Here is a 22,160-nt window from a genome sequence, read left to right on the forward strand (position 1 = left end):
AGTGAGTGTTGCCGACACAAAGGCAGGGTCTTGTGTGTGCAGGAGAACCAAGGTTGAATGGCCCTACTGCCACAATTACAGGAGGATTCCTGCACAATCACAGTCATTACTGAGCAAACACTCACCTGGGCAGCAGCTGCAAGGCAGCAGTGGGTGACCATAAAACTACTTCCTCCTGACACTCCTCCAGGGGTTGCATTCCAGCATACAGCTGTCCATCCTGCCTCTGGAACAGCCCACCCGCCTATGTGTACCACCTTTGTATCCAAGGAGCTCTATACTCTTCAATTCATCACTTCTCTGTATCTTCACACTTAGTAAATCATTCATCTCCAGGGTATGATCAATGTGAGGAAGCAAACTGACAAATGGACTGCCCCTTTCAAACAAATATGAACAAGGGACCAACAATATACCATGAAAACTGTCTCATGCTGCTGTGCAGAACTGAGCCCACTGATCCTAGTACGCTGCAAGCCACGCAGGAGATTCCTCTCAGCAGTTTGCTCAAAGAAATCCCATGAGCCCGGTGCTGAACAAACACACCGTCACAATCAGCAGGTGTTAATGGAACAGAAAGATGGGTAGAAGGATCTGCGAGGCGGCAGTTAGCCACACCGCCTCGCCCCTGCTGTGAGCTCCGCCTGCTCTCATTACACAACTCTGTGTCAATACACTAATCATATGCTCTGTCACAGGGCAATCAGTGCTTAACGTGCAAGTCAGCTGAGCACATGGCTCTAAATTCATTACCCCCCCCCCACTCCCAACAACACACTGACGTAGCCCTGCTCACATAATGACATGCAGACACACACTCCATCCAGTCAGAGCTTGACCTCTGACTTGTCCCATCTTCCTGCAACTGTATAGTTAGTCTAATGGCCAACTGGTCATCTCTGACCCTGAGGTCGGTTTGGTTTCAGTTTATATTTCCTACAACTACCAGAAACAGCAAATTGGATAAAAGAGCAATCTGAGGGCAGGAATTTGACAAATGTCTAAAAAGATGCATCCACTGTATGATCAAAGACATTTTCAAATTTCAGCAAGCACATTATTTTTTTATGGACTATGAAATTCTCCAACACAAAAATACACTTTTTACAGCCTGGGAGGTTTCTATTAAAAAAAAAAAATTAATTCATGTCAGCTAATGATCTCTCAAATTTAATCTCTTGAATTAATGACCATTTCATTCCCGCTAATGATAGATCAGCATAAATTACATTAACAGTTTGTTACCCAGTATATACCTTTATAGCGAACTGAAATTGATGTAGCATAGTGTTAATATTCAGATGGAAATATTCCAGTCAATTGTTGCTCTTAGAAAAGTTTTTTGACATTTAAAATCATTAAGTAATTTGTGTCTGTGTTAAGGAGACGTAATACTACTTCATTCACATTTGGTGTAAAAAAATGGGACTTTGACCTGCTGGGATCCATTGTTATCAAGCTGACATTTTTAATACAATTATTTTTCATTTCAATGGACAAATTGAATTAAAAAAAAATTAAATGCTTTTTAAACAAGTTCTTCAGATGACTTATTTTTCAAATGAAAACTGAAATGTCAGATGCCTTTTGTTCATCAACACTCCTCTTTTCTCTCAGCGGCAGACCTGCTAAAGCAGCTAGACTCTAACTAATTGCATTCTAATCAAAATTACATTTCTGAGTGGAACGGTGTTAGTGAATGTCAGACAAGTGTCTAAGGAGCCTTCTCCACTCCACTGGGGTAAAAAAAAAATAAAAATGCTGTTTGGTTATTCTGCTCCTACATGTAAGGATTTACACATGAATCCCACTAATTGAATCTTTGGAGAACAAAAAAAAAAAAAAAAAGAAGAATACTAATCAGTTATGAATTTTCAACCAGGCCTAAAATATGACTGACGTTAATCTAATTCAATTCTCATCTTCCAAATGAAGCACAACAGAGCAAAAAGAAAATACTGCTGATTGATTCAGCTCTTCTTGGAGCATTATATTTCAATCAGAAATGGCATTCAAGAAAAGCAAACAGTATAATGATGATGAATATCTCTGATGCAGGGAACAGCTGCTGGGGGTCAGGAAGTGGGTGTACTTCGAATAAACCACATTGCATCTCCACCACCCGATTCTGTATCTGCATATTGTGATTCTGTTTAAGGCTGACCCATTATCACTGTATTTCTGTCAGCCAAGCCAAACACAGCTTTCTTGGCAGCAAATTATCTTTGGGACAAAATGAAAGGTGGAACCCTCTCTACACCGCCTCTGATCCACCAGAACCAGCTACAGGGGAAAAAACAAACCCACCTTCCTTTTTTTCTTTCCTGTGCTTGGCCCGCACTGAAAGGCTACCTCTTCGGACCTCTCTTTTTGAGCTCTTTTAAGCTCAGACCCAAAGAAAACATTAAAACTAATAAATCAGTGTCAGAAATTAACCCTGCCTAGCAGAGAGGTTCACCTAGCTGCTCTCTGGGCCTATTGCACTTGTGACAGAAGGCGAGAAGGAAGTTGCATGTTTATGAGGATCTGGATTATCCCCTTAGTCAAAGGAAAGGCCTCATGGTCCCACTGATAGACTCTGACCCTGTGAAAACTGGCAAGACAAACTCCGTTTGGGCTCCTTGAAGACAAGCTTAGCTCCACACTCTTCCCCACTGGCTTCCTGTCACACTCCACAAGTCCCCTCACTGCTTTCCTCCGCCTCCTGCGGTGCAGGGCTTCAATAGTCCTATGCATCATTCTTAGCCAGCTCGACTTTCACCAGCATTCATTACAGCATAGCACCCTTTGGAGAGAAGAGATGGGGAATGTATGCACTGACCAGCCTGCCAGGGAATCTATCAATGACAGTACAGCACATTTCAGCAGCCTGGCGTGGGTGAAGTATTCTCCAGGGCAACAACAACACCAGAGCCAAGCACGGCCAAAAAAGCCTCCCTGAGCCCTAGATACACAATAGTTTAACCGAATTATGAAATAAAGCCCCTCTACTGCAGCTGCAGGAGCATTCCACGTGTAGTCAGCTGAGGCTCTAAAGGTTTTTTTAGGTTGAAGAGACAAACCAAAAGAAAAATAACTAAACAAGAAATACTTCAGGACAATGCTCAGCTTTAACCTAAGCCCCTTTCGTGAGACACTCTCTCTTCATATCAAATTATGTGATTCTATTATCCATTCAAGGGCACTGGTGCCTGTAACTAAAGGTTCATTTAGTTCCATGATGTGTATCCCAGGGCATGCTGCAATTCAAGCATAGCCAGAACAACATCTCCTCTCAATAGGTGCCCACATGGAGGTTAACACCATAAACCATAACCTTCAGTAGGCATTTGAAGACGAGTCTGTGCAAATCTCCTCATCTCTCTGCATGCACACCAATGCAAACTGAAGCCTGAATGCTTGTGTGCAGGTGTGTGCGCAAACACATTTCGCACCACAACAGCTCAATCTAATCTCTCCACATTTTGACAGACTCAGCCATCCAGTGATTTTAAAATACAAGGGAGGTGCTTACCTAATGAAGAAGGAGGCTGCTGCAGATGAGGAAGGTGAGGGGGAGGTGGATGCACTGGTCCCTGGTGCTGAGAGTCCCGCTTGGCTGGAGCCCCTCAGTCGGCAGGGCGTCAGGCTGCTGCTGCTGCTGCTGCTACTGCTGCTGGTGTTGGTCATGGTGGTGGCAGGGGCCTCCAAGGCTGTGACATCCCTGTCTGCTTCCCCCATCAAAGTATGGGCCTGTTGACACACGGATATAGAGATAAGAACACAACTACAGTTTGTTACTGCTCCTGTTCACCTTTCTTCCACTTCATGTGCCCCCCCCACACCCCCGTCTGCACACTCCTTTGCCACAGATGGACGGGCAGCTGCTGCAGCCAGTAGCGGTTAGTGGCAGTCAGCAGTATCCACAGCAGAAAGCTCCCCACAGAACAGTAAGGATGCTGCACCATTCATTGATTCTGGCAACACTCACGAGGTTGCTCTGGATGTAGCATACTGTAATTAAGTAATAACCCACATTTAATTAGGAATTTAATCACAAGTGATTTACCTCACTCTGCACCCCATTATATCTATACCTCCATGGCTAATTTGGCTCTCATGCAGGTTGAGTAACAATACTTGAGAATGAGTTTCAAAGGGCGAATCAACTTGTGAGCTGTGTGATGAGTGATTTATTGCATAGCTTCGATGTTTAGGAGGCATCTAAATTGTGCTTACTGTACATGGACACACCCTGTTCTGGAAGCTTGGCAAATGAAGTAAACTGAGGTGAACTGCATCTGTTTCAGCATTTGCTGAAACTTTGCTAACTCACGGCAAATATATGATTTACTCACTTGGCAAAGAACACATATATCAACATATTTGTTAGATTGCTTATACATATTGCAGCAAAACGTCTCAAATATACACCAGACACAGTAAGTTTAGAGCAGCCAAACAGGTTTTAAATTTCTTCAATTCTGTAATTGTTCATTCTTGAGCGGACAAAACTTCAACCATCGTCATTATAGTTGACGCCCAAAGACTATTCATACTTTCTTTTTATGTTTCTTGAACACATATGCGTTAATTTGCTCCCTATGAGTCAGCATGAATAACCATTGCTTATTCTCAGAGAAGGGTGTTTAATCATAGTGCACCATAAGTCTTATCTCACACCACTGACACTGTGACAACTATGAAAGCAAGATGTTTTGGTTTTGGTTTGGAATTGCTTTGAAATTTGATGATAATACCCAAAAATTCTGGTACATCATGAATCTGTGATCAGTTTAGCCAAAAACCTGATATCTATAAGTCAGAGCTTTACACCTATAGCCTGGATGCTAACAAGTATCCTAGGCAGCAAAGCAACTCAACAGCATTTTTTCATTATGGACGTCATTTCAATGCCTATAAATAAACTGAAGCAGTAGAGCTTTACTTGGGTTTCAAATGTCCATGGAACATTATACCAGAAAGACGGCTGTTTATTTTGTAAAGATTTTGCAACTATTAGTTTTTTGTGCTTCTCTGCACCCTCTCATAGTGCAGAGCATGATACAAGCTGAAGCACCTCTTCAGTGTAACTGGGATCTGTTGCGTGGCGTTTTACCCACAATACTCAGCAGCCTTCACATTTTTTTAAAATGTCACATGTTGCAAACATCTTAACAGGTTTATGCCTGTACATGTTGAAAATTGGATTTCAAAATTGCTGACAAATGGCACATAGTGTTTGGGACATCTGGCAATTTGCTCACTTATCAAATACTAAGTTTTTAAAGAATTCTAAAACTCAGTCTTACTTTGGTTTCTATTTTTGACTAAGAAGCTTATTTAAATTTGCCAAACAAGTGCCGATAATTTTATTGAACTATTTTCAAATATATCTATTTTTTGACCATATAAAACCATTTATGCTGTTGTTAAAGAGGCTTTTGGATGTTTTATCACAATATTCAGGTTGTCCAGAATTGGTTAATTTTTCACTTGTGAAGTCATCAAACATTTTGTATTTACAATTCAGGAGAGACAAGAATTCAAAACTCCACTATAAATACAGAGAAAAACAGCTTAAGTATAGACGCCTGTGGTGGTCGACTGGTTGCACCCACAGCAATACAAGAGGTTTAGAGAGCTAATTATACAAGCCAAAAGCCAGTTCTGGGGCTTCACCTCAGCTGGATTCACCACACACACAAAAGGTTAATCCCCTGGTTTATCCTGCAGGACAATGATCAATAGAAGCTGACAAGAACCAGTTGTGTAGGTTTTCAGCATCAGAAATTAAATAAATAATGGGAAAAGTTTTCCAAAAAACATTTATAACACCGACACATGGACATTGTGTAATCAGTAACAACCTAGAATTGAACACAATGCTGCAGCTTCAGTGCCATTTGACAGGACATGTATTATAAACATAGCTCAGGCCCTCTGCATATTTACCACCTCGGCGTTGCCCTAGAGTTCTGTTTGGCAACTAAAATAACATCCTATACTATCTTTTTATTAAGTGTGTGGCCTTCCACTACCTGCCATTTGTCAACACAGACTGACAGCTGCACTATTTATGCACCAAGCCTGACAAGTGAATGCTCTACATCAGATTGTGAGGATATACTTACATTCTAACATTCACATGAGAGGCTCAGCTCCTGCTCTGTGGAGTGTGGCAACTGTTAGCTTTACAATGCAGTACAATGTGTTGCTATATTAAAGCATGACAGCAATATCTTTTCCCAGAAGAGCTTCACTGAGCAGTTGTCAAACAGTGGCCTGGTGGTGCAAAGTCTTCATGGATTCCCACCTTCCCATTTCCTCTTGTTGAGCTTGTTAGAGTTAGGAATTCCTGCCTTGTTTAAAATGTCTGGTTTTACTCTCTTGAGATGTAATCATGGAGGCTAAGACAGATATAAAGCTGTGGTGTGTGAAGTTGTGACTTGAGAAGCGCACAATGGGAAAACTGGCTGCAAACTGAAATGAACTAAATCCAGATCCTCATGCAGCCGCCAGAGCAGAAAGCCTCACACCATGCTGGTGTCGGTGACAGGTTAGGAACTCGGCGCATACCAGGGAAGTAGGCCCATTACACGTTGGCACGAAAGACTAGAGCACTTCACACACAGCCGTACAGGAAGCTGGTGTGCAGCTCATCACATCTGCTGCTGATTGATTCGGTGGAGTGCCTGTTTTAAAATCAAGTGCAGCGAATTTAAGGAGCACACACAGACAGCAGGGCACAGGTGGAGCTGGGGTGCAGGCTCCAAATGGATTAAGTACAGACTCAACACAATCATGAAGGTGTACACACACATTTGAGCCCATCACAGTGCCTATCAAAGAGTATTCCCTTTGTTATAAAAACTGGAGACTTAAGCTCCCCACCCAAGCTGCTCTCTGTAGCCTTGGACCTACACTGGCCCTGAATCTGGCTGAAAAGTACAATTTATCCCCTGGTCAGGTAATTAGGCTGTGTCAGTGGAGCCATGTGTGCTCGGCCATTTGCAGCAAAAGCCAGTAATGAGCTGGCCTTCCGTCATCTAACCCCCGCCCTCACTGATCTCTGAGCTTCGTTTTTCAACTGGAAAGACAAGGAAGAGGATGAGAGAAAAAGCAAGAAAGATTTGAACATAATAGAAAAAGTGAGAAACTAAAAGAGTGAAAAGAGTTGGGCGAGTGCTTCCTCTAATGTCTGAGGTGAGCAGGACAGGCCAGCATTCTATCAACAGACCATCTTCCCTCCAAACTACCATCACTCCCCTGTGACCTTTGATCCCAGCAGTCAACAGACGATTATTGCAGAGGATAGGCCTCTGCTGTTAATCTGGCTGTCGTGCTTGGCTGGCCTTGGTAAGGAACAAAAAGCAGCTGAAGTAAGAACTGACTGCTAAAAATACTGGGCTACTTCTATGCAAAAATAGTACAAACATAAAACTTCTTAATCTTTAGCTGTATCCAGTCCAGCATCTTCAAGTAAATACCACTAAATAGTCAACTAATTCCCAATTTGGCCAAAGTGGGAATTTCCCTTCCCTTTCCTTCCTGTATCACTTTCTCCTCTTGTCATCATCATTGTTTGTGGCACTTTGCCATAGAAGCCCAGCTGCACCAAGGCAGCAGTGGCCAAGATCATCTACTGAGCTGCAAATTGGTGGCAGTGGAGCAAGCCATGCAAGCAGGCAACCAGCGGGCCAATAACGGAAACCCTCATAAGTCAAGTACACTTGGTATTCGGAGATTAGTTTGCATGTGGTTGTGGATTTAATGGAGCAAAGGCAGAATTGCAGATTCGCTTCAATCATTTTCTTGTTTATAATAGTGGTATTGCATTGCTTGTAATGTGGTTTCCTAAATTACTTGATTAAAACAGCCAGGAATTACTTCAGTATTTGTGAGGTTCAAGCACGTCAGCTTTGGTTCTGAACCTGCAACAACTGCTCAGACCTGGCACAAACATGTGTCCAGGGTAATCAGAGCACAAGCGGACAGCTCTGAGTATATCAGTTAACATCTGGCATTACAATGTGCCTTTTTTCCATTTACAAAGAGTAAATGCAAGGGTCCTACACAGTAATAAAATCCTGAGCTGATGATTAACCAAACCTGCAATTATGCAAAAATAAATGGCTGCAAGTACCCAAACTCATAAATTTTTTCAAGTTTTTCAGACTGCTAAAGAATGGGGCCACACGTGGCCAAGACCACATCTGTAAGGGCTCTGAACAGTTAGATCACCATGTACAGAGTGCATTAACGTCTTTCATTTAGGTTATCAATTTGTGCTTGCATCACCCATGTCATGTGTTAATGCCATGTTTGTGCAGGCCTGCAGTCTGGACAGGTAGCCAGCCCATCATACGGCTAATACAAAGAGACATACAACCAAGTATACTCACACCTATGAACAATTTGGAATGTGAGAGTAACGCTAGTAAAGCTCTCACAGGCACAGAGAGAACATGCAAACTCCACACAGAAAGACCCCAGCTAAGACTCAAAACAGGAACCTTTTTGGTTTGAGGCGACAGTTTTAACTACTGAACTACTGTACTGAATGAAGTAGTTTCAACCAGTTTTTCAAAGACGCATCAAGATCATTTCACAAACGAACACAACAAACATTGACGCATCGACATTCCAGATGTTAGGCATAGCTGTAAGATGTAGAGTCAAAGAGCTCTTTCTTTGGCAGCTTATAGGAGCACCCCAGGCCTCCTAGTTGACACTCACAGTCCATCTTTGCTTCTTTGTCTGAACCACACTGCACCCTCCCAACAAAGAATCCAGTAGGGAATCATGAATTAAAGCGTGTGCCTTTCAGCACTGTGTAGCTTCCACTCCTCAAGAGCGTGTGTGGATTTTTGTCACTCTGAAGGGTCTGGTTGAAATGAAAGTAATGGTCTTGAGAAAATAACACAATTTCTGCACTGTTTGCAACTTAATGTCCTGAAGGGACATCTCTCTCTGTCCAAGGAAAGCCCCCACCTCAGCTACAGGCTTTGAACAACTGGTCCCAGCTCCAAGAGCCACTAATTGCTTTTAGACACATAGCTGGAGAACACAAGTCAGCCTCTCCCGTCTGTGCAAGACATTTGATTTGAACAAGATTGCGTACACGCAGTTAAAAGCTTTTGATGGGCTCCCATAAACCATCTCTACAGGCATTTGTTGATGTTATGGAGGGAGTGAAAATCTTTTTTCAATTTTTCAAGCAGAAAGAGGGAATAACCTAGCAAAAACTTGAAACAAACAGCAGTTACCAAGACACCAAAATCAGAATTGGCTAAATTAACAGACATCTAATTAGCATCAGATGTTGTTAGCACATATTGTTTGGTCTGTACGCAGTCTGGCAGCTGCAGAATGTCTCAGCAGTTTGTCACTCAGATCTGAAACCAGATGTCCCCAACGTTGCAGGAAGAGACACATAAGTTAAGCCAGACACATATCAGTAGCCATAAGTAGGTTATGAGACACTAGTTATCACTGTCAAAATACACTTCTTCAACTGTAAAACTGTCAATCATGCAGATCAATCATCTAAAGGTGCAGCAGCTCCCACGGCACCAAGGACAAAACCTTTCCACGTCTCTCTGACATTAAACAAAGCACAGACTAATGCCTGAGCCATGAGAGAAGAGTTACGGTGGGGCTATGGGGTGATCATCTAAAATGCCCTTGAGGAGGAGGTCAGCAGATTAGTGTTGAGATGACCTCTGACCTCAGATCAGTCAGGCTTCTTGACTTCTGGGGAATGAAGGCAGCACTCCTGCAGAGCTCTGACTCGAGAATTTTCTTCAGGGCTTTATCTTCTTTAAAGGAAATTGAACATTTGCATTGGCCTTATGTGATGAGTGCTGCCTCATGGTGTTGATGAAAAGAAGGAAAAAAAAACATTTCACTATCAATTTTTCAGGATTTAGGTTGACTATTTAGAATATGGATTATCCGTCTCTCCTTTCCAATTAATTTTCCAATAAACATCTTCATCTCTTTCCCATTTCTTTATCTGCATGATGATCTTTTAAAGGGTTTATCTGAGAAGTCAGACCTTTACATTACCAGATATTCTCACTGGGAATAAAAAGTAATCTTAACTTGTGGTTTGTGCAGGTGCTCACAGTGTAAAATAAAAAAAAATGCCAGCTTGAGGGGTTTGCTGGTTAACAGCAAATTCTTCAAAAGGAAATGCTGCCGTAACATTGTTTACACATTGCCAGTCTAAATATCCTATTGATTCTAGATCAGTAATGCAATTCAGAACACAAAAGGGTCAGCTTTGTGCCTTGACTACTTACACTATTCATTTTTCATTTTTGCATGAAATAAAGGTAATAATACACACACATACAGGCTTAGGCTGAGGGAGAAAGTTGTTGACTCTGGAGATGCTCCACATGCCCTCGAGGTACTGCTGTGTCTGGATGGTGACGGTGCCGAGAGATCCCGTGAGCTGCCCTCCTGCCACTGTAACCTGGACACTGGTCTTTGGCCCTGAAGAGGCAGCGGGGCTCTGGGACCAGCCTGGTACCCTGTGCCGCTCCCCTAGGGATAGAGCCGAGCGGGTAGAGGTCTGGCTTTTTGATAACTGCTTGGCGTGGACGCTGGAGGGCAACACAGGGAGTCTAGAAGGCTGTGGTAAAAAAGATGTTGTGGGCAAGGCTGCCATGTCTGAGCTGATAGTGAGGACAGGAGCACGGAGTGTCTGCAAGGCCTCCTGCCTCAGCTGGTGCAGAGGTGTGAAGCACACTTGGCAACAGCCTGGTTCATAATTCCCAGGTGTTTTAAGCTGCTCGAACAGGAAGGTTGCATACCCAGGGTCCTGCAAGAAAAGAAAAAAGAAGATGATTTGAGTCAGCAAATATAAAGGCTATGCCTGAAACATGTTGATCTGAGACATATCTCAAGTCTGCTCTTGTGTGAGGATTTCCTGGATGTCAGTGGTCTGCGAGCAGTGTGGTCCTTGACTGCCCTCGGGGACCATCATTCTTTGCTTTAACCACTTCCTCTTTTTTGTTTGTTTGGACTGAGATGCTTTGCTTGCATGCAACTTAAGACTGTTAATAAATTTCACAAGGCATGTGCTCATTTCACTGATCTCTTGGGAATCTGAGACCAAACGGGGAAAAACGGCTCAGAGGGATTAATAGAAGATCCTGGCATTTCTCACAAAAAGTTAAATGTTGTTTTAATTTATTTTGAGAAGTTTTAGAAGGAAGATAGCTAAAAAGACTTCATCCCATCACTGGTTTTAGAAATGGTGTCCAGTGGAGTTTTGTCCTTTCATTACATCTCTTGGAAGGCTCCCTAGGGTGTCCTTCTCTGCTTGGAAGGAGTGACAAAGGAAAATGACAGCTGAGGGGACTCTAGTGTCGAAAGCTATATCATTTGCATATGATAAGTGTCCCAGTGTGAAAACATATGATATGCCACCAAATGTGAAAATAACAAACTCTTCAAGGAAGCTGGAGACATACAGAGCTGTCATTGAAATATTCAAATCATAAGTGAAGGAGGAACATAACTTTCTGCCTGTTTTAGAGAAAACAAACACACACACACACACAAAGACAAGATGGTCTCTTAAGAGGCATAAAGGGGCACTACAGGCTTCTGCCCAGTGGAGTCGTGGCCTAAGACAGGAGCTCACAGACCACACATAAATGTTTATGAGACCTTTGCTTCGTAGAACCTCCGAGGTGATCAGGAGAGTGAAGCAGCAGGAAAAACAACAATCCACTGCTCTAATGCAGTCCCACTTAATACAGCTAACCTGACAGGCGCTGAGACCAAAGAGAGAGACCGACGGACCCTAAATCAACTCCCCATGAGAGAAGCTCAATACACAGACTTTTAGATTACCTTTCTCTGCAAACACCCACAGCACTAACAGTATGATGACTTGACTTTACTGCAGCCTTACAAGAAAAAATTGACACTTATCAGCCATGCATTTCTCTTACTCTTAAACTCCCACTCAATTTGGCTCAATGTGCCCCAATGGATAAGCACAATCTACACATCATCGCTTTACTTAAAGGACAATCATGCGTGGGGCTGTGACCGGTCCAGCCTAATGTTAACTGAGCTGTTCTGGTTAATGATTTATTTTGCTGGCTACTTTAAACTTGGAAACTACAATCGGTTGACAAATATCTAATGAGTGATTGAGTACAGCATGACATGAAGAGTGGAAGTTAGTGCTAGTACTGTATGTCTAATTTAGGTATTTAAATGTAACAACCATAAACTATAAACAAAGTATAATCATAACAGAGCTTTACAAAATGATCCTGCATCTGTGAACAATCTCAAGTGTTACGCTCATGCAGGACGTGCGCACAATACAGGACATTCCCACAGAAAGAAGATGAAACAGTCTGTGACAAATTGGAGTGAAATGTGAGACCGCGCTGGAGAAAACACTGCTGGCTGCTGTTTTCACAGTCTGGCCTCACCTCATGTACACGCTTCCTATGCAGGAAATTGAAGAAAAGTCATAACCAGTCAACTCCACCCCTTCACCCTTTTCCTTACAGCCACTCTTTACCCACTCGGGGCGCTGGTAGATAGAAGAAATCAATGCCCCTCTCCCTCTTCATGCATTGTTAGGCGTTGATTTAGGGGAGCCAATAAAATGACACACAAAGCTGAGTCCATCTGCTATTCAGTTTGGCTTCTGGAGGTTAGAGAGTAGGCTTCTCCTGTAAAGCTGTCTGTAAGCTTTATGCCCTGTGGAGTGAATAAAGGGTCAGGGCCACGAGGCATATGAAGATGATGGCACTGATGGCAAGGATGATGATGTTGAGGCAAATGATGTGATCAAATTGAAGGCCACAAAAGAGGAGAGATGGAGAGAAGCGAAAAGGACATCAAGAGTGCTACATATTTCATACAACAGTAAGCGAATGCAGGTCTGGCTGTAAAAATATCTCCAGAATCACTGGAGTCATCATGCAGTTAAAGGCTTAAACATTTTATCCATACGTTTATGCCATCGCATTTTGAGCTAACTACTTGAGAGCTTATGCATAAGTATAAAGTAGAACACATGAAACATATGATGCATGAGTGCATCCAGTCCTGAAGCTATATTGTTTCTTTTATTATCCATTTGATCTATTACTGACAGGTGCAAGTGGGTGTGAAGAGTAGCACCGATTCAGAGAAGTATGTAATGTATGCCATCAACAAAATCCGATTGTTCGAAGCATTCCCACAGTGAGGCGTGGAGCTACTGCAGGGCTTCTCAGCCATTGTTCGAGAGGAAGCTAGGTTTGGTTTTCAACCTGAGGTCTGTCCATGAAGAGTGTTTAACTGCAGGATAAGAGGACAGAAAGAAGAGGGAGGAGGTAGGCTGGGGTTGTGGCCCTGGCCTGGAGGCTTGTGGGTGGCTGTGTTGGTTTACTGCCTGTCACTGCTGATTTTTATTAAACTCTGGGGACAAATGTAGTCAGATGCTGTGGCCTTATTATGGAAAGGAGGTGTGCTGAGCATACTGGAGGGAATGCCCCGCCTGTGGAATGAACCCTTCACAGCCCTTAGAGACCGAAGTTTGTCTTTGTCCCTCACACTAACTGTGATGAAAACCAGGACAGCGAGAGCTGTAGAGATGAGCCACCACGCCAACTGTCTTTCTAGGTTGATGGAGAGTGTCATCACAGACAGCCCATGCCCACAGGCTGATGGAAACAAGCTCAGCCGTAACCACTTATGGATGGGGAACAGGGAGAAAGATGTGCATGATTTCCCTCCTGTCCCTCCTTAGTGTGCAAACAGAGCTGGGAGAAGTCAAACAGGTTTTTTTCCTCAAATCACACCTCATTTACCTTGTCTCGTCCACTCACCTTCTCTCTAACCAGGTAAAGCAAAGCGCCATCTAACAGCTTCCACATTCAGTCTTTTATATACCTCTCACATGGAACGCCGGGCCAGATGTAGCAAGCCGGCTTAAATCAAGGGAAGGTCACAGCGATTTGAAATGCATGAGGCCCTTTGCTGGCCAAAACACTTTTAGGCACACTCCATTGAAAGTAAAATGTGTTTTCTCTTCCAGTTGAGTTAAACACATACTTCCCAAGAACGGAAGCTACCCATGACCCTCGGCAGCGGTGATAGAAAGAGAAATGAGGTGAATACCATCAGCGTGTTTCCATAATGAGGAAAAAATAAAATGAAAATGTCTGATATACTGTACAGCTTGTGAGCTCAAATATGAGCTGTAGCAACCCGGCGTGTCTGTTTTTCTAACATCAGTCATAGTCCATTTGTACAAAGTCAGTTCTGAACTAAATTCCAGTTCTAAACACAGTCCAGTGTTTGTTTAGTTCATTCAATAGACTGACAGTTAACTCAGATTAACTCCTGACTTTAAGAATGAATTGTTTAGTCACTATTCACTTCCTTCCTTCCCCTTTCAGGATTGTATTTTATTGTTCAAGTGGTATGAAAACATTCCTCAAAATGAATCAATACAACACCACGCTGCTTTATATCTCTCCACTCACCAGCACCAGTCCTGTTTATACATCACAATTCTTAAGTACTTCCCACTGACTGCATTTCTTGTAAAATAAAGACCACACAGCAGCTGCCAAATCGAATACCCTTTCAACTCTTAACTTTCGCTTCCTCTGCTAAATTTGACAGAGCTATCTCTGTTTACTTGGCCTGAGACAGTGTTGACCCAAACTGCACAACACCTCCATAAGTCTCAAAGAGATTGGCCCCCAATAAACTGCAGGAGTCCAGTAGAGGTCCCAGGGTGAGGACGAGAGCTTCCAGCAGGCCTGTTTTCTCACAGGTAGCCTGGCTCGCTCTGACAGCCAAGTCAGAGAAAAACGAGCACAGCTGCTGGCCTTGCCTTGGGTGAGCACAGGGCATTAAGGCAGATTACATTCCCAGGATAAAAGCAACACATCCAGAGGTGTAATCCCTCTCAGCCCCCTGCTCCTTCTCAACTCTATCTACCACTGCCACTTCTCTGACCCACTCCCCAAACCAGCCGACTCTCCCATTCTCTGAGTTAGCCGAGAGCTAGAAGGCCTGTGGCACTGATTACATATCAGGTAGAGCTTTTAGTGCTGCAACAGATCTGGGATACAGACCATTAAATTTAACCACTGCCTGCTCGGAGGCAGAGAAGACAATGACTCAGGATGTCACACTAGCATGCTATTTAACTGTGGGAACGCCTTTGGTTGAACACAAAATGGGATGGTTCAACAAATCACATCAAACAGATGTTTGCCCTGTCTGCTGACTTGACAAGATTAAACAAACCTGTAATAAGACTTTCTCCAAACAAGGCAATGGTATCTCCGGAAACACAACACTGCCATTACCCACCAGATTATGCTACCTCAGACAAGAACACACACACACACCACTGCAGTTATGAATTCATTCATTCACTTTGGATGCGAGTATGAAAGTGGGATGATTCATTTTTCTGTCACTCTTTGGGGATTTCATTGGAGCACAATAGGATTCTATCAAATAATGATAAAATATCTCTGCTGCATCTGCAGTATCTCTAATGTGAAATTTTGGCTTTTGTCTCTGTGAAGCTACATTCAGACCTTTATCCTATTATTTGAGATTAAGCTTTTGTGAAGGACGCAGCTGCAAAATTGATTCTGTTCTTGTCTTTCAGAAGATGTGGTCCTCTTTGTCACAAAAAAACATGTTCCTGAGAAATTATTGTGATTTCTGTCAGATGTTGTGAATTTTTCATCCGTTTTACTAAAAAGGATTTGTGAGATTACATTCTTGTGAGAAAGATAAGTTTTGCAAGTATCGTTCAAGACATATTGTTGGCATACAGTGTAAACAGCACATTACAATAAGCAAACTTCCCCTAATTTAGATCATACAGATTATCTTGTTTGGAGAAGCGCAGCAGATTTTCCCATCTCTCTTAAATGAACATCCAAATCACCCCGCATCAAGCATCTGTTCAAGAAGAGCATTTGCACTGATGTCAGTCAGTCTGCTCTGTGTGATTTAGTCCTTCTCTCCCTTTTAACTGTCAGTGATCTGCTGACAGAAAATGCAAATAGGCTTTACTCTGTGTGACTCTTTAAACACATGACAGCACCACCTGTCCACAACATCACCTTGTCACAGAGTAGAGGGAATCTGCCACAATATATTCAACAAAATACAGTTGTGACCTTTTTCTGAATATCTACATAAGATCTGGGGTGGCATATAATTTTGTTTAATTTTCACTTGTGCTATGATGCAGCTCAGTGTATCATACACTGCAGACTACAGCTTCCCCTGACATCCATTAACACAGATGTCATTGTCCATCAAAACCTAAAAGGCCATGGTTCTTGTTGACCCCTCCGTTAAACATAGATACAGTCAGATGTATTCACTCCTGAGTATTTTCCAAACCTCCCTGTGACCATTAATGACCTCACATAAAGATGTGTCACTGCTCCATATGGTCGGCCCATTTTTCAGTAAGTGCTTGTAGCTCACAAACTCGTAAAGGTGTTTCCATAAAAATAATTACATAAAAGGCTCACAAAACCGGTGTTTACATAGAAGGAGAGATGGATGAAAAATGTGTGTGTGTGTTTTTGTTACTCTTGTGTGGTTGTCCCTTCACACCACACCCATCCATCACTTGAGCCTTTCGCCACTTGGCCAGTTAATTACCTTTTCCTGTTCACTCACGCACATAAAGAAAACAAGTGCCTTTCAGACTGTTTGGACAGACCTCATTCTTTCTCTCCCCCTTTTTCAACATCTTTCTCCCTCTCTGTGGATGCAAGGCAGCCTCCACTGTCCCAGCCCAAGATCCGTCAAGCTTTCGTCAGCTTTAGCCGAGGTCAGTAACCTGGAAGGTTCAGACTAGATTCACTATTAGTGGACATTTTAACACTATGCCAAAAGGACGTCTTCATTAGACATGTTGTGGTGAAGGACCATTACTTCAACTCAACACAAAGTTGTTTTGAGAGATAAAACAATGTTTTTCAAAAAGAAACTAGCCAAAGTTGTCTAATTCATGAAAAACCGATGCTCGGACTTCAAAGATAAACCAGATGGATGACATATTTTCCACTTCCCTGCCTGTTGCTGCAGCAAAGTGAGTCTGGCAGCAGCAGGGCTGCTCGCTATGCTGTCCTCACTAGAGACACAGTGAATTGTGTTTATGCATACGTGCAAAAACAATCGAGGATTTCTAATTAAAGCGGCTAGCTTTTGGCTCGCAGTCGCTCTCAAGGTACTTCAGTTTTTTTGCCCCGATCAGGTTTGCCTGTGGAAGCAAACCAAAATGAGTATCTAATGAAAAATTCAACAGGCATGCTGGAGAGGCAGGAGCCAGGTGTTGCAATAAACTGAGGGTGAAGGCAAGGACAGAGGGGAGGACGAAAAGGTAGAAGGAGAGGAAAAGGGCTAAAAATCTTCTGGCGCACACATATGGCACAGGGCTCTAAACTATTTTAAACAGACTCACATCTAAAAATATAACAACTTAGATTTAAAAGCTTTAAGTAAATATTTAAGGTCTGAACTAATATTTATTTCACTATATTGAAACTGTACTGGATCAGTATTCCCAACCATCCACTGGAACTTGTTGAAAGATTTATTTTTGTCCAAGTTCCCACTCTAAAACGCTCAGCACAGAGCACATGATCCCAAATACAATAGTTCCACACCACTACTTCACTTGTATGTCAAAGCTCTTTTCAGTCTATAAGCAGTGGTGACAGCCACCTGCTTTTCCTCTGAGGTGCAGCCAGTGCAGTTTGTTCTGCAGGAGAGCATGTTGCCCGGGAATTGTGGCAGTCCCAGTTCCCTGCAGTTTATTTTGAGAAGAAAAGCAAACTGCTGCCAAAAGCGTATGGTGCCTGATCTCCATCGGTGGGTAAAATGTGACAACAGTGAACAGCCTGAGACACAGAATGAGCAGTTCATTATCAAAGAAACATGCTAAGGGAGTGATTCATGCTCAAACAGAAGCATATACATACAGTGCTTCATCAACAACCTCTAGATATCACACAAGAATAGCAATGATCACCTTTAGATCAACATTTGACTATTTTTTTCTCTTTCTTATGCAAGGCAGGAACACATATATGCACCTCGTTTTACGTCCTCATTTCTATAATTCAACCTTCACTAATGATAAAATGCAAATATGAATCAAGACATGAAAGTAAAGAGGTATGGAAGTGATGACAAGGTGTTTTATTGAGTATCCTACAACAATTAGTCTGCCCACTCCTCCCTGCAATGAACAGAACAGTAATTATGCTGGCATGCTGCCACTGTATGGAAAAATATTCCATTTTCTGTTGCTAAGTGTCTGATTTTCAGTTTCCCTCCCACTCTATCTCCCTACTTGAAGTAAGACTGACTATATAGATTCAGTGTGCGGTGAAAAGCACGTAATGAGATGCAGTAAGTGGTTATTGTTGAGCGTTAACTTTTTTATTCCGCAGATGTCTCAGTTTTCAATCATCGGCCCCTGTGCTGGAGAAAATATATGAGCGACAGGCTAACTGGTTAACATCACAAAGGAGTGAGGACTGTAGAACCAGCTAAAGGTTAGAAGGTGTTCATATGCTAAATTCTGAGCAGAGGTGAGCATCCCTGTCCAATCTACTCTCAGTATGCAGAGCATTATCACGCAGAGTGACACACATTGTGCCTTACAAAGCTGCTGCATGTCTGCAGAACAATGGAGCTGCAGAGTTGCAAGAGGCGGAATCGGTCTGGTGCAACATCCTGGTGCAGGTACAGCAGAGTGGGGGAACACTAATTTATCATGAAAGATGTCATTACCATGCCAATGACTTCTCAGGGAGCACAATTATCACTAATAATAGAAATAGAAAACATTAGCCCAGGGCTTTCAGCCAGGAAGGGTTGTATTAATGGAAAACTGTCATCTGTTTATGAGAACTCGACACTGACGGCTGGTGAGCGGACTGATAGAAAAACTCAGCGAGATAAGCACTAACCAGTATCTGTTTTCTTCCTGCTAATTGAGATGTCTAGACACATTCAGATGAATCTCAGTGAGATAAGGAAGTAGGCTGAACTATCTCAGTAGAGAATAGCACACACTAATCCACTTTCTGGGTGTGCAGGATTTTCATTCACTATCCTTGAAAATGCTTAGCTTATCAAAATTTCTCCGCTTGCACATTTTGCCACTTTGTCTTTTGGGAACAATGGCATCCTACAAATAGCCTTGTGGCATTCAACACCAAGCTACTACAACCATTTTACTTTATTTTCTACTGAGCTGTTGAGGAGAAGGAAGTTTTCTATACATGTACGTTAATTTTCAAAAAACCTAAACTTTAACATTACTTTGAGCTGCACTTTGTTCAATTTCTAGTCGCAATAAAGCTAAATGAAATGTAATTTTGTTATAGTACTTGACACACCTTGATGATAAAATGAGAAATACACAGATGAGAAATACTTATCAAACACATCCCAGCACACACAGGAGGAAGGAAACCTCCTATAATCTACCTGTTTGAATGAGTCTGTGAATGTGTAAAATCATGGACAAATCTAAGCAGATGGAGTTTATTTGTAGGAGACTGTCAATCCAGTGTATTCTCCACAAAACAAATCCCAAAACAAGAAATCAGATAAAAAACTGTTTTCATTCACATGTCAGGGATGCCAACATGCATAAGTATGAGCACTGTCCATCTTCATTTGGATGAATAACCTTTGAGTCTCTGGCGGCGCAGCTGAATTCTGAGTTCTTGTTATGAATTGTGCTCTTCACATTCTTGAGAAACTTTCTGCCTGCTTACATAAAAAGTCATAACAATCTCAGAAAAAGTGATGAAGACAAGCAATCCAGAAGAAACTGCGGGTGCACACCTGCACTGCATGTTCAAAAGCAGCACGAGAATGGGAGATGTCAAACAAAGTGAGCAAAAGGAGAACTTGGGTTGGCAGTGAGAACTATACCTTTCGCTCAAGGATACAGTGGCATTCATGTGAGTTAGTCTGCCTCCACAAGCCCTGAGTGATGCACTTTAACTACATTTAAAAGCATGAGAAACGCACAGCTGAGAGCAGTGACTCATGGAGGGAACAGCTGAAGGTCTGTAGCAGAAAGATACAGACTAATGGGTCTTCTGTGTATTCATGAAAGGAGGAAAATGGAGAGGAGCCAGATGCATCACTAAGTTCCAGATGTATATTTTTATGCAGGGCTCCAATTGCTGTGTTTTGTTGATTTAATGAAATAGAGTGATTACTTTGCATAAGTCTGAATCATGCGTTACATCAGTGCCTTTTTTGAGGCCACACATTTAAAAAGTCACATGTAAAGTGGATCAGGGGATGCAGAAGCATGCCCAGACCACGCTTGGGGTTTGATTGTAGGACCGAGGGGTCAAAGGGTAACTAATTGTGCGACTCATAGAGGTCAAAATTGGTGGTGCCTTCTGCCAAAGAACTGGAACACCACCTGAAGCTCTGTCAAGAAAGACGAATGAACTCCGACCTCTGTGCTGATGGCGTCGACCTCAGTCAGCGAGCACACGCCACATCTTAATCAGGGTCACGGAAAAAAGAGCAGGCAACAGCTGCCAATCCAGAAGCTACGTGCTGAAGGAGCAACAGCTGATGTTTACCTGTCTGATCCCATGTTCAGTTGCTCATGAAATCATGCTAAATAAAAAAAAAAGAATAAAAAAAACATTCACCGTCACAGTAAGATTATACTTGGCTTCTGATGCACCAGTAGGGGCCTGTTTCCTCCTGTCCAAAGAAACGTTGTCGTCACTCAGGCCTTGATGTGCACACAAAGTGCTGGCAAAACAAAAAAAAGACAGAAAAGCCTGCTTTGTGCCTCTGGTTAGTGTAACAATAGCATTCTTTTGGGAGAAGCTCTTTCGTTTTTAGAGACCTCATAAAGTGCTAAACTTAGCTCTGCCTTCAAACTTTTGGAATTCCTCACGAGCAAATCTCAGTTTTAAGCAGTGACTCGCCGAGCAAAGCAGAGCAAGAGTTAATCATCATGTTTCAACAGTCAATAATTAGCTGAGATGTTTTTCGCAGCACGCCTGTCCATGCCTTCTCGTTTTACCCAGATGCGGGAAATTTTACCTGCCATGCCATCGATAATAATTTACGTCTGAGCCATTGTGATAGTGAACTTGGCTGCCTGGAATGTCCTCACAGTTACAACCCATATGTGTGAAGAATGGATAAAATCACTTGACAACTTCAGCCTGACGGAAAAGGTATTGTGATTGAGGTCCAGGGATCATCCAAAGAAAAGGAGTGTCTCGCTTTCATGATTAACGAAACGTCAAAAAGGATTTCCCTTCCTAAACAGAGACCACAGTCATGTGAGGCTGCAAGCCAAAGAGACACAGCCAGATGGGATGTCTCCTAGATCTGTTTTGGAGACAAAAATTATCCAGACCTGTGTCAACAGCTGGGAAAGGCATCCCTTGCTGTGCTTTATAAAAGTGATAAAAATAACGCCATGCAGTATTCCACTGTGGGTTACGCCCAGGACGGGTCTGTTTTTCCCGGCTGGGAGGGTCACTGTCAGACAGAGCTGGACCTCTAGCCAACACACATCAAGGCAGCACTTTCCTATGCCTCCATTTTCGCCCCTGTCTTTTCCTGTTTTGACAGGAAACAGGAGATGATAACATAGTCGCACAAACAAGCAGAGATTGCCTCCAAACTGCTGCCGTGCAGTCCTTACGTGGCAGTGAATGTCTGTTTTCTTTAAAGGGCCTTGTGTCCAAAAATACAAAAAAATAACATGCTGGCTGTGCAGTGAAAACACAGAGTGACGCAACGTGGCACACACAAACACACCTCACAGCCACGGCATATACACACCTGTCTTCCCAAAAACCTTCAACAACCTTTCCAAAGCCTGGCACAGTGTTCCGTGCACTTCCTCACAGGCTCCCAGCAGCGTGCCAGCCCAGCGCCACACAAAGGAACGCAATAAAACGGACCACCAAAGTCACGGACGCAGGACCGAAAAAGGAAAGATGAAAGCTGCGATGGTCGCCACAGGGAACCAAACATAGGTGAGCAGAGGAGTAATGTCAATCTCTGGCAGGGAGATGAAGGAAGAGGCTGGGAGAGGCAGCGGCATCAGGAGGCTTTGAAACACAGGGTTGTGTGGATGGCTAGTG

The 22,160-nt window shown here is 42.8% G+C and overlaps 1 protein-coding gene across 2 annotated transcripts in view; it reads right to left on the reverse strand.

Moving 5' to 3' along the window:
* The window catches only part of kif26ab (kinesin family member 26Ab), a 66,746-nt gene that overhangs the window by 29,512 nt on the left and 15,074 nt on the right, over positions 1-22,160 (reverse strand). For both annotated transcript variants that reach the window (XM_072364764.1, XM_072364765.1), the window contains exons 3-4: positions 10,340-10,810; positions 3,515-3,732 (exon numbers count right to left, since the gene is read on the reverse strand). In XM_072364764.1, coding sequence (XP_072220865.1) covers positions 3,515-3,732; positions 10,340-10,810 — 689 coding nt within the window. The remainder of the gene's footprint in view (positions 1-3,514; positions 3,733-10,339; positions 10,811-22,160) is intronic.

This window comes from Leuresthes tenuis, unplaced genomic scaffold (genome assembly GCF_036924035.1).
Source record: "Leuresthes tenuis unplaced genomic scaffold, fLeuTen1.0.hap1 SCAF_15, whole genome shotgun sequence".
NCBI classification, from domain to species: Eukaryota; Metazoa; Chordata; class Actinopteri; order Atheriniformes; family Atherinopsidae; genus Leuresthes; species Leuresthes tenuis.